This window comes from Bacillus rossius, chromosome 3 (assembly GCF_032445375.1).
Source record: "Bacillus rossius redtenbacheri isolate Brsri chromosome 3, Brsri_v3, whole genome shotgun sequence".
NCBI classification, from domain to species: Eukaryota; Metazoa; Arthropoda; class Insecta; order Phasmatodea; family Bacillidae; genus Bacillus; species Bacillus rossius.
The window spans coordinates 77,484,824-77,498,722 of NC_086332.1; the positions used below are offsets into that span (position 1 = coordinate 77,484,824).

Sequence of the window (13,899 nt, forward strand, 5' to 3'; positions counted from 1 at the left end):
GTTTGGCTCCTTATAGCGAAATATGATGCTTCAACAATCGGGAGATAGGTTTCACACATTAAAGCTATACAAAAGTCTTTATTGGTTCGTATTTGTTTTGCACGGTTTGTCAATCACGTAATTATTTAAAAATGTTTTGGTAATAAAAATACTGAATATTTCTTAAATGGTTAATTATTGTTGCCTCGGCTTAGCTAGTCATAAAATTACATTGGTAGAACACCGTCCTTAATCTCAGTTAACCTCTGGGTATGTTATAAAAAAAGGGTCAATTTAATAATCGGATATTTCAAATAAAACAGTCTCTTAATCTTCGTGAGCGAAGTATTTCAGGAGAATTATACAGGTAACAGAGTGTGTTGTGGAGTGAAACAACGTTCGAAGAAGTCAGTTACTGACGTACTTATTTTTACACTCCTATGATCTTTATCTTAACAGATAAAGCCTAAAATTTACGTTAAACACTTCTGTTAACACACTTTGTGTTGAAAATATTACTAGCAATTGCCAAATCTAGCTAAATATTTATTAAATAAATGCACCACAGCGGCATCCGTCTATTCACGGCAGCATCAGAAAACGTTCTCCCTAGTTCTATATTCAATTTACCTGAAAACCTACCGTTCAGGTAAGCCGCCACCTGATTGGTCGGCTGTTCAAATCTCACATTACCGTTTACCTGAAATTAGCCTCCACAGGCTATTAACAATATAAATACAGGTTCCAAAATACGTTAAATTTAAAAATAAAAATAATAAAAATGAATTCTTACATAAATAAAATATACATAAAATATCTGAAATTACGTTAATATACCAATGTTCACTATAGGGGTCCATACAAATGAGATCATCTCAACAATACACCTGCGCCTAGAGTTTGGCGTGCGTAGAAACGTCTTTAACAAAATATAAATAGTTCAATCTTGCAGTTAAACAGATAAAACAGTTTGAAACATAATATTATTCATTAAAAACAATAAATATTCAGTTCTGTCCGCGGACTTATGCCTAAAGTAGCGGTACAAAGTAACTTACGCTGTTGGCTCGTTGCCACCAACTAAACTATAGTTTCCTTAGAGTGTTATGCATGTTGTGGAAAATCAATAACTGTGCACAGCCATTACAATTAGTTGTAGAATTTTTTATTGGGTAGAAAAATGTTCTGTGTTTTCCTTATTCTATTTCTTGTAATTAAATAAATAATCGGTATATTTGAACCGTTTTTTCACCAAAAAGTGTACTTTTACACATAGGAAAAAAAATATCAGATGCTAACTGCATCAAAAGTATCGGTCGAAAGTCGTACTATGTGAAAAGTGATGGTGGTCTTAAACTATTGGTGGAAAAAGTACATGTCTACATTAACTTCGCGCAAATATAACGTGATATGTCTGTGCAGGGGCAAACAAATTTAGCAGTACATGTCAAGAATCAAAGAGAGCAGGTAGTTTGTGAATGAGCTTATTCCCTTACTTTCCTTTTACGTCTGTCTGGCGAAGTGTGTAATCAAAATAAATGTGTCATAAAAAGTTTTAAAATTCCTAATTGTTAATGTTTTAAGTGTGGATGCATAGTTAGGAAACCATCTGTCTAAAATAAACATTGTCTTAAAAAAAGCTCAACATTCACCAAGAAATCGTTGAGTGAGTGTAGGGCGTTGGAACGTTACAACTGAAATAAGTAGGAAATATTAATAGTTTTGAGTTTCAGGCTTCGGATAATTAACTTTATATGACGGGTGTCAGTTGTTTCGAAATATTGGTAAAATTGTAATTATATATTACAATTATACGTTACTTAACGTACAACATTGGTCTGACATGTGTTTCCTGTTTTCTTAAGCAGCAATACTTGTTTTAATTTATTTTCCACACTAGTTACTGAAAATAATACACTGCAGTATGTGTTTACGAATTAAATCCATACCCATTCTTCAGGAATTCTCTATAAGTAAAATACCCTAAAAATTTAAATTTCGCTGAAGTCTCCTTTGTTAATCATCTGAACTGAAATTTTTTACAAGCCGCTAACAATATACTCTTGGTGTTGACGTCACTGCGCGGCCTGCAGTGACGTCAGGCCCAGTACCGTTCCAAATTCGGCATCGTTTCGCCCCCTTCCCTGCTCCAACAACAACCAACCCTCCACGGCCAGCACCAACTCGTCAGCAGTCAACCTTGCAAGAACACTGAGGGCAGACATGTCTGAAAGCGGAGATGCAGCCAACGCCCGGGTTACAAACTGTGATGAAACTGAACCTGTTTCGGGACCTAGTCACGAAAATCGTGAAGATAGCAATGGTGTTTCATCGTTTGCTATTCCTGGCCAGCGCCCCGGAACCTTTGTTTACTACGATGGAGAAGGAAACCTGTTTCACAAGGATAAGGAGACGCGGACAATACGGTAAGTGACATTTTGTTTTAGTACAGTGTGAATTATTGTTAAGTATTTGTGTATTCTATTTTTTTCCTACTACGACTGGCCCATTTATCATTCTAACTTCATTTCATTGTGTGTACTAGTGGTTGGTAACCATATTAACTGTTTTTGAGCCAATCATCTAATTGTTTTTGAGTTCCAGTCCTAGTGACACTAACTGCTAATTTTCACACCCAAAGACATTTATGACACTTAGGGTGATATTCTTACACGTCCACATACTCGGCACGCCAACTCGACGCGAGTAAATAACTCGCTATACAGAGAATGTATTCAAGAACAACATCTGAGAGTTCCTTTACTACGCGGCGTTTGCGAGGTGGAATTTATTTCACGACTTCTGCGATAGGCTATTATACAATCAGTATCCATTTCCTACTGCTAACATCTGTACTCGCTGAAATATTTTTTTTACATATTATTGGTCTGATGTGCTCACACAATATTTGGGAGAAGCATTTTATACGTTGTTCTTATATTTGACTGTTACGAATGTGTATATTTTCAGAAATTCTTTTGCAGACATTGGTGCTATCTATCGGCATATTTTGTAACTGTATAAGTAGTAGGAAAATGGCGAAGCTGGCCTAATGCTATTCTTATGGAACTAGGGGCCCAATGCACAGATTCAACTAGAAATCGAGTGGTAACTTGTAATTCATTTAGTGGAGAATTCGAAGTTCACTAAATCTCGTATGTTTGAAATATTTTAGTGGTAGCTGCGCTAGGCTGAACGAAGTAGAGTGTGGAACCTTACTAAATAACGAAGGTAGCCGAGTTTACCCGAACAAGGCCCAAATTTAATGACGTCAAGACATTACGTCACAACCTTGGCCAATAGGAAACCAGTAAGGTTGCGTGGTTTTAAAAAATAATAACAAACACTTAATTTTACAAATTTAAACAACAAATTTCATGTATCATGTATTTCAATCTTGAATGGCTGTATGTTTAATTAAAATTATAGAATAACGTGTATAAATGTACATGACATGTGCTGTTTGTGCTTGTTTATATTTTAATAAAGTTCATCTGTGTGATATAATTACTTAATTTCTTAATTGGATTTTGATTACGATGCCAAACGATTAGTTCTTACTTCTTAGCATTGCAGTGCATCGTAATGTCAATATTTACTTACTATTGCAAACAGTGGTGGTCGAGAAGCTAGAAATATTAATATGGATTAGAAATTGAAGGGGTTGGGACTCGTGTTCAGATATTTTCTCGATAAACCTCATTTTATTCGTAGTTTGGATCAGAAGGGGTATTGGCACCTCTTTCCACTAACCTCTTACATTAGATTCACCCCTGACTACAAATACGCACAGCAAATGTTTTTAAAAATATGGTTCCTTATCGATTCAAAATGATTACTTTATCCTGATGTCATGAACCTGTACTACATATTTATTCTGTGGCACATGATGCTTGCTATTTAATGTTGTATGTCGAAAGATCCTGAACATAATCAAAAATTGTGGTACAACAATGAATTATGATCGTTAATCGAATACGAGATATATTTTCCCTTTTATTTAACATTGTTGTATTACAAGTTTGGTAATTATGTTACAAAGGGGCTTTTCCATAAAATAAAAAAAATTAAAATACTTTTTCTTTGCACACTAGTAATGTTCCTATATTTACCCTGCGATTGGTGTTAATGTACTTGTAATAGTTTATGAGATATTGCTATTTAAAGATTACATCATATTAATTATACCTTATGCGCTTATGCTGGCGGCACCATTATTGTAAAAACCATCATGACTCATTTATGTACTACAACCATATGCTACGCAATTTGATTTAAGAGGTTTAGTGACTGGGTAACATGAGGAATTTCAGTATGCTGTTGAAAAATTTCATACATGTACCGGTGGCTTAAATTATTTATCACGACATCAAAGTATGTAACTGAATTTATTACAACAAAATTAATTACACGAATAGTTACGATGCATAATAGATTGTAAAACTAGCTTTAAGAGACTGCATTTAATTTTAGTAAGAACAAAGTTTCTTTTGAAAATGCGACAATAGTACTGATGTTTCAGGTTTTTGAGGTGTGCACAGTTTCGAGCAGGATGCCGAGCTCGTGCCACTATGACGCTAGCAGATGGAGCACCTATTATACCTACACAAAATAGTGTTCCTCATAACCATTCCTCTAGCTCCAAATGTATGAACATACTGATGTTTAAACAAACGCTTAGTCGGAGATCCCGGGTAGAAACTAATTTACCCTTGGTAGCCATTTATCAAGACGAAGTCGAAAGGTATATGTTACTTGTACAACAATTTCACTTTACATACCTACACATGTAAAAACTCTTTTATAAAATTGCACAATTTTTTGTTTTCTAACGGTTTAATTTTGTTATGATGGGATACATGCATATTTGTTAACATTTCCAAAGAATTGGATCCATAAACCACAACAAATTTTCTTCATTAAGAGTTATGCATAACTTATAAAGATATGGAATTTGATATTTTAAAATAACGTTACAACTTTACATTTTGTGTGAACAGAAATACGGAGGGTGCAGAACGAACGCCTTTCTCGTCAGTGAGACGAACAATGGTTCGCCGAAGAAGGGAAGCTGTGCCAACAATTCCACCTACAATTCAAGAACTTGTCACATCGTTCAATAACCCGTTAATTATGCAGCACTATGGAAGAACCGTAAATGGACAGTTCTTTCACGGCAGCGTTACCAACGATACAGGAACACTAGTAGCCGTGGTCTTCTTGAATGAAGAGATTATAGCAGCTTTAACGGGACACCACGGAGAAATTTGCGAATTGGGAATGGATGGAACTTTCAAAGTAGTTCCTACACTACCACGTGGATTTGTGCAGCTTTTTTCTGTACATGTCATATTCATGAATGTGGTAAGTAATATATTATGAGGGTGAAATTATTTTATGACCTTTTTTTTTTGTTTATTAAAACTAAACGGGGTTCTCATTTTTTAGTGCGAAGATTATTAAAAAAAAAAATTGAAAGTAAACTTTTTGTACATTGGTGTGTTTGCTTGGATTCTAAGAAAGGCCTGTTTCGTTAAAAATTAATATGAATGTTCGTTTTTGTAAAATGTTTGGGGTTCTTCTGTTGTACTGGCATATTTTCCTTGGCATTTTCTTTGGCATGGCACACAGATATAACGCAAAAGGGAAAAATTTCGACTTATAACTTTTATTTATTAAAAGGTGCAATGTATGTGATAGACTAGTGAACTTTTCTCATGTCTGTGCATCAGGCGGACTGGTTCTGAAACAAGGATCAGACGTTGAGAGGGTCGTCAGCCTGCAGAGGAGTGCAGGTGTTCCTAGCTACGTAATTTAGGGGGGCTGGAAGGGATAAAGTAAATGTAACTGAGATACGTCAATGTGAAAGCATAAGTAAATGTACGCCACGCCACCCATAGTCTGCGAGTGTAAGACTTGTGGGTCCGGCGCAACCTGTGTGAAAACTGCATTTCTTGAGCTGTACATAATAGAAGGCATTGCAGGAGGTTATGCTACTAGGAGAAGAGAGACTAGACTTCTTCGTGTAGAGGTGTTTATAAAATGTTGACGTTTGGCACCTTGGTTAGCTTTCTGGATCTATATTATGGATAGGCCTAGGGGATAAGCGACGGTTGTGTTGTGACGTGTGGGCTATTGTTAGGTAGTGTAATAAGGGCATGTTAATATCCGTGCCTGAAATTAAAGACCGAAAATCTAAATTACATTATCTTTCTAGGTATGCCAGTTAGTGAACTTCACCTCCTATACCCTAAATGCTAGCATAAGGTGTTAGTTTTAAGGTTCATGCGCTCTGCGGAGGTAATCCTGGTGTGTGGTGTAGATCGAGTGACATCGTTCACCAAACTCCATTCCGACCTTACCAACGTAAGAGACAGACAAATATACGAAAGATACTCATCGAAAAAACCGAGTATTAGTTTAAACAAATGGAGGTGAGGTTCGAATTTCACTTATATGTCTGAGCCTTATACTATATCCCCCAAAACTATTATTGCATTCTTACTTATGATAACCTGCCTGTTACGTGGTTAGGGGCCAATTGCACGGGAAAGTAGACTCACTAAATTAGTCAGTGCTAGGTCAAAAGGACCTACTTTATAGTCATACCCAGCTTGGTCCTCCTGCCTCTAAGAAGAGCTGTCGCTTAACAATGTAGGATACCATACAAAATTGTATTATATTTAATACATATCTTACACTTACACATTAAGTGAACACACAATTCATTGACTGAAGATAGTTTCCGAACACGTACGATAAAATTTTCAAGAAAAGCATACCTGAATAGTTTTGTATCAACTCAGAAATTGAGCAGAAGTTAGAAGTTTTTAATTTTAATTTAACAAACATTCAACTTAATAATTTCTCTTATTTTATTTTACAGGCTTTCCCTATCATGTTAGCACTAATGTGCTTTCGAACCGAGTCAGCATACGTTGCCGTGCTCCAGCACTTGAAGGAAGCAATTTCACAGTGGAATGTTCGGCGTATTATCATGGACTTTGAAATTGCACTTCGAAGAGCTGTACGAGTAGTGTATGCAGAATCAAGAATAGGTGGATGTTGGTTTCACTATTGCCAGGTAAATACAATTTGAAATAGATGGTTTGAAGTTGATTTTGATGTAATATGAATGAATATAAGTCAAACAGTTTACTGCAACCCGAAAATACAGATTTCCTTTTTGGCTCAGAGATTCAGTTGGTCACTTACTGAAACTGAGACACTTAGCAAAACCATTCCTATAGCTTGTACATTACATTTCATATTATTTTTGTTTGGCAAAATGTTTTTTTAATATAATAAACAATTTATTTATTTTATATTTGAGACGTGTCCACCAACAGCCACCACAGGCCTTTGCGGGGGGCACGACAGTTACAAATTTACACCCATGCTTTAACTGGGAATCGAAACCAGAACCCCTCGTGTCGTATAATCATTGAGTAATTAAATATAATATTACAATTTAATGGTGTAGATTACTTTTAGAATGCTAGTAGGGTTTTTTAGAGTTTTCTTTTTTACACTTTGAAAATATTATTCGAAATTTCTTTGAAAGTTACAAATTTTCTTTAATTTTTGAAACTTCACTTTCTTTTCGCATTGCAAAAAAAAAATACCGTTATTTAATTCTATAAGATATTAATATTGTTTTCACACATTATACACAGTTTTTAAGTGTATCAAATAATTCTCGAATCTAAACATTGTAAGCACGTGTGCTGCCGTTGCACACCCGGCCACCATTGGCTGTTTCCTGCAAGTGATGTTATAGGACATATATAGTTTTTACTTTGTCATTATATCTTATGTTTCTATTGCAGGCTGTGTGGCGGCAAGTTAATCGTCGTGGGTTGGTTGGCGAGAGTCGTCGCAACCCTAACATAAAGCTGGCGATAAAAATGATAATGGCGCTCCCACATCTGCCGGCACAACGAGGACAAGCTTACGATAACTCAACTCCCGCGGTCAACGTTCTTGATGGACTTCGGGCCATAAGAGAATTTGTCCAAGAGGCCAACATTCTGCAAATTAATTCTGTTCTCGATTACTTTCAGCGTTTCTGGCTCGGTCGTGTTGGTGCCGAGAACTTCAGCATTTTTAATGAACCGCACAGAACGAACAATCATTTGGAAGCATTTCACTCACGTTTACTGAGTGTCATGGGAGCACACCCAAACATATGGCAGTTCATTAAAACCTTAATTAAATGTTCGAACAAATTCTCGGCAGAAATGAGAACAGTTATTGACGGCCGCCAAGTACGACCATTTCAAAGAGCAACCAGTAATACCCTCACGGTGCGACATGGAATTAGGATGCTTTTAACAGGGGAGTACAATGTCCGTACATTTCTGCGTTCCTTATCGCACACAGTAGATGGATTAGTGGACCTTCTGGAGCGCCCGCACGTTCGTCACCAAGAAAGTGAAGAAGAAGAAGAAGAAGAAGAAGAAGAAGGTGAGGGTGACATACTGCCGCAAGCAGAATTTCAGGAAATTCGGCACGAAGAACAAGGAGCTGGTGAAGAAGATAGAGCACTGAGTCCAAGTAGAAATGAAGTTGGTCCAGTAGAACCTGTTGGCAGGACATGTCGAGTGTGCTTACAGCAAACCGTGACACACATTATTTTACCATGTGGACACCTTGGTGTTTGTACACTGTGCGCGGAAACATTGAACAGAAACCACAGTGCCTGTCCGTACTGCAGGGGGCAGGTTACACAATTTTTACAATTTTTTGAACAGTAGCAGAAAATGTTATATTATTGCAATATAGTACGTATATAACTTACTCACATTATTAACATTCAATGAAACATCAATTATGGGACCTTTTTACTCCTTAAAATTCAGTTACATTCGACTCTTTATTAAAAAAAATGTACGGGACGTCAAAGATGGTATTTTTTATTTTAAATGTTTCTTTTTCTAGTATTACATTGGGAATTAAAGTTGACATGTTATTTTAATGTTCTTTATTCAGCTAATATTTTTGTAATTAAACTTGGATGGTAATTTAAATGCAATTTTGTCACCTAATGTTTTGCGAATCAATTAAACATAATGTTGTGTATATCAGTACTCTATTGGAATGTCATTTCAGTGACCTTTGCATTATTTATCTATTGGGGTTAAACCTTGACATGTTGCTTTTGTGTGTCGTTTAGATTCTGTGGTTATGCTACTCGTTAATATTTCAGTTTAATACGCCAGTAGCCCAGTTTGATATATTCTTTATTATTACAGCCTCACTCAAAGCTTTAGTATTTAGGGTTTTATAAGTAAGAAGCACCTGAATTATTTTGTTCCTCAGATCCCTCATCGTTCAATAACATTGATCAGTGAGTATAATTTTTTGTGAATATTGTGAATCTAAATTCTCTGCAATAAGTGCTCGTTCCTTTATCACTATCTGAAACATTATGCTTTTATCCGTATCTCAGACGTGACACTCGTAGTAATAATGAAAGTTATGATCATGTGTTTTACGTAAATGAAAAAAACACAATGAATTACGACAGTTTGTTACCACTTTTTGTTCAAACACCAGTACAGTCAGGAGGAAGGTAAATAATGTGGTTCTTTACTTGGGTAAATAGTATTCACTTAAACAACTACACTTCTTTAAATAAGTTATATCAATATATTGTCCTGGAGGTTTATTTTTTTCTTTTAAACATTCTTAGAATTTTTTGCGCGTTTGTAGGCCTACTTTACATATACTTAGAAGTTGTTCAGTACAGTTAGTACAAGCATGGCAATAAGTATTTTGTAAATTTATTATTTTTATATATTTTGGCCTGAAAGACTTTATCAAGTACGAACAGATTTGATCAAGTATGTATATAAAAGTTTCCAGCGACATTCTCATGTACTGGAAAAATCTGTCCGGATGTCTTTTCACTACCGCGAAAAGATGATGATATTCACCGTTATAACACCTGCTTTCACATATTTCATGTATCCACAATCGTCTCCTTTTTTTTGTTAATACATTGTACTTCAGAACTGTATTTTCAACGATAAACATACGGCGACGCACCTTCGACAGCGACATTATGATACTAGTGAATAGGTGTGTAATTGCACTCCGCTGTGGTCTCTTCTGTCTGGAATACTAGCGCTGCTTGCCCCTTTCGCTGCGGGACGCTCTCTGTGTGTAGCGCCGTCGCTGCCCGCCGCCCCGCCCCGCGCCGCGCCGCTGTATGTGTGTTTCTACCCCAGGGCCGGAACTAGGAGATTCGTTAGGGGGGGCAAAGCTTAATTTGCCGCCCCCTCCTTACCAACATTATAAAATACACTTTTTCGTTAGAAGCGGTGGTTGAAATGATACCATTCACTTATACATAATTGAGAACTTTTATTTATCAAGTACACTAATTGGAAAACTAATACAATTACATTTTTTATTATAATATAGTAGACTGTTATCAAACTATTGTTTATTGTTTGCACAACAGTGAAAATTAATGTCTTACCAATAAGTTTATTAAGTACTAAAATTACACAAGGAACATGTGATTCTGAATTAAGTATAATATTGTATTGATAACCATACAAAGAAATTCAGTTCAAAATTTAATTTTTCGAGCATGATTAGCTGCAAAAGTGTTAATAATATCATCAAAATTGATCAAAGCAGCTCGTTTGTGTTCAATAGATATAATACTTAGATTTGTTTATCTCTGCTGGCCCATCGTGCTTCTCAAATAGCTTTTAATAAGTTTAAGTTTACTAAAACTTCTTTCACCTGACGCAATTGTAACTGGAAGGGTGAAAAACATTCTCAGAGCAGTAGTAATGTTAGGATGTGCCTCCTCCAGTTTGTTTTGGAAATAAGGCTCAACATTGTTGATGCTGTAGCATCTTTTAATTCATAGTCTACTGTTAATGCATGGTGCTTAAAACTTTCAATTTCAAATACGAATTCTTCTTTGTTAAGATCGGCACTGTGTTTCCTAATTCTGCTGCTTTGACTTTTATTCTTCTACTTCCATTTTAGGAATTTGAACACCACTAAAAAATCCAAACTTATTGTTAAAGTTCTCCAAAGCCTTAAACGTGTTACTCAGTTCCATAATGAATCTGTCAATGACTTTAAACATTACTTGATGTAAGTTTTTTGGACATACGCCATTGATAAGCACTTTTTCTGTAGAAGAAAACTAAAAAATAAAATTAATAAATAAGTAAAAATAACCAAAAGACAAAAAGCACAAATTAAGCAAAAAATTGATGTTGTCAACAGAATTAAACACCACAAAATATTCCGTAACAGGAATATGGTCAACAAACAAAGAAAAACAAAGAAAAATGTACTAAGAGAACGAAAAAAAAAACCACAAATCATGACGACACAATAATATTGAACCCAAAAAAAAATTCAGCACAATGGTTGAAACGAGACAAAAACACGACAAAACGAAAAGACTAACAAACACAATAGTTTTCCAAAACAGAATAGAACGATAAAAACCCCACAAATGATGACAGCACAAAAATATTGAACCCAAAAAAATTCAGCACAACAGTTGAAACGAGACAATAACACGACAAAACGACAAGACGAAACAAACACAATAGTTTTTCCAAAACAGAAACAAGCGACGTTTCGGGAACTGCTATCTGCTCCCGTCCTCAGGCAGAGACGCACATGGTACGATAACACAGGTGCGACTGAGTAGGGGCTGGAAAAATGAGGGTATTTATCAGAGAAAGGGCTACATCTTGCTCAGCCACATGATCACCCGCGCAACGGGTCCTTGAGATGCCAGCTCTCATCGCAGTGGTTTTACTCACTCCAGACCACGAATTATGGTAATACTTGTTTCTTAGAGTGAAGCAACGCATTTGAAGTACGAATATATTTACAAATTATGCATAATCAAGTTAAATAGAATTTCTTAATTTCTTGGCTAACTTATTGGTTGCGATATGTACACTTTCAAAACTTTTTTTAATGACTAGTTTCAACTTGTTTAAGTGAACCACTTTTCATATTTTGCCGCCCCCTGATATTTGCCGCCCGGGGCACATGCCCCCCATGCCCCCCCTTAGTTCCAGCCCTGTTCTACCCTAACTTATTCGCATCCCTCTGGCGTCAATATCGGGCGATAATACATCCTGTATTTTCTGAGCTCCTCGCGCAAGCCCAGTGGGAGTTCCTAGTGCTGCAGTGATAAAAGAAGAAAGAGTGGGGGTGAAATAAAAGCGTTTGAGTAAAAAAAAAAAAAAAAAAATTTCATTGCAAGTTTTAAGACAAAAACTTATCGTTTGTAAGTTACAAACGATTGAAGTTTGAATTTTGTTTCTTTACTTATACAAACCTAGGAAACTAATCAGGTAAATTCCTTGATTTTGGTATTCTATACATTCGTTACTCAAACAATTAAATGCAGTGGTTCGTGATCTAAAGTGGTTAGTGCCAAATGTGCATTAAGAAGTAAATAAACAATACCTACTTCTAAAAAGTTCACAAAAAATTTACTGTCTCTTGAAAATGAAAAATGAAAACGGCAATATACAGCTGAGAATAAGTTATTTGATTGCTATTTAACAAAACAAGAAGTATTTTTATTAATAAAGCAGGTTTGTATCACAAGACGATTGCATGTTTTTTTCCCCCAGGTATTCTATAATTGTGTGCTGCTAGCCGCAACTCAACAGTTGCCAGCATGTCTGAGAAGACAGCAGCCAGCCACACTAAGAGCAGGTAGACAGTCGCGCTTTTGCGTGGTTGCCAGATACTCGTCCTCTTGGGGACTGCTTGCAAGGTCACTTACCTTTCATTCTTCGCTTAGCCCGTCCCAACAACACTCCTGACAATACTTGTCCAGACGGTCAATATGCGTTCCTTAGATCCTGAAACCACGTGGCAGTGCGCGTGTCCAATGATACGTGATTATTTAGTTGAGTTGAAAGTGGGATAAGAAAGTATAATAATTATTACAGCGATGGCTCCAAGATACAGGAGATGAGCATCCATGAACAAACTACAGCTATTTAAATGTTTACACTTTCCTTTTTTTTCTCTTTCTCGTAGAGGTCGATAGCGATTGCTTTATTCAATATCCCGAATTACATACCAAGTGTATTAAGAATTTTTGTAATAAACAGAACGACTTTCACAAAATTGTGACATGAAATTTTCTCAGGCTGGCTCATAATTAGGCCAAAAATCAATGCAGTTGTATGAGGAGGTATATACGGCTGTTCGTGGCAGTTGGCATTGGTGTGTTTCCCAATAGTTTGCTGATAGCAAAAAATACATAATCAAGAGCCGGAAAAACACATTAAAAATAGCATGGCCACTAACGAATCAAATGCAAGCACCATATGATATCCACACAACAGATAAACTCAACAGACCATAAAACAGAGCCGTGTATAAAATAACTACTTAATGTAATTCTTGTCGAACGCTTTGAACACACTATGTAAAAATTTGTCGGTAAATCTGGATGTATTTCTTTGATGACAATCCTTTCCTGTATTTTTTTTTATTTCAAGAACCGTCTCTCAGTTATAATTTTTTTTTGAGCCAACGCAGATGGAGTCATATCAGATGTATTGTAAGAATTTAAAGGCTTGTACTCACTAAAATATCAGTCTTTGGAAGAAGTAGTTACTTCAAATAAAATATAATTTTGCTTAGAAAGAGTTGTATAAAATAGCAGTTTCGAAGTAAACGCAAATAGGTTCACCTACTGGCTGTTTCGCACGTGATGAGGCAGCAACGCTAAACTCCACTTTTTGTCAGCCACCTACTTATATCCACCTAAATACATTCTTTCTTCAACAAAGTGTAATGATTATGTGCTCGTAGTATGTGATAAATACTTAGCACTGAAGCTGAACTTTGGCAAAACGTCATCAAATATACGTAAGGATTATAGTTATCTTGGAAATATTT

At 36.0% G+C, this 13,899-nt stretch overlaps 2 protein-coding genes across 4 annotated transcripts in view; one reads left to right on the plus strand and one right to left on the minus strand.

Moving 5' to 3' along the window:
• The window catches only part of LOC134530934 (3-hydroxyisobutyrate dehydrogenase, mitochondrial), a 59,134-nt gene that overhangs the window by 31,277 nt on the left and 13,958 nt on the right, over positions 1-13,899 (minus strand). The gene's annotated exons all lie outside the window — the stretch shown is intronic.
• Positions 4,141-9,066, plus strand: LOC134530933 (uncharacterized). 2 transcript variants are annotated; one of them, XM_063366253.1, is made up of 4 exons: positions 4,141-4,723; positions 4,980-5,343; positions 6,866-7,063; positions 7,809-9,066. In XM_063366253.1, the coding sequence occupies exons 1-4, from the start codon at positions 4,551-4,553 to the stop codon at positions 8,733-8,735; spliced, it is 1,662 nt and encodes a 553-aa protein (XP_063222323.1). In that variant the 5' UTR covers positions 4,141-4,550; the 3' UTR covers positions 8,736-9,066. The 2 variants fall into 2 exon arrangements, with proteins under 2 accessions (XP_063222323.1, XP_063222324.1); XM_063366254.1 differs by lacking the exon at positions 4,141-4,723 and having other exon boundaries at positions 4,900-5,343; positions 7,809-8,824.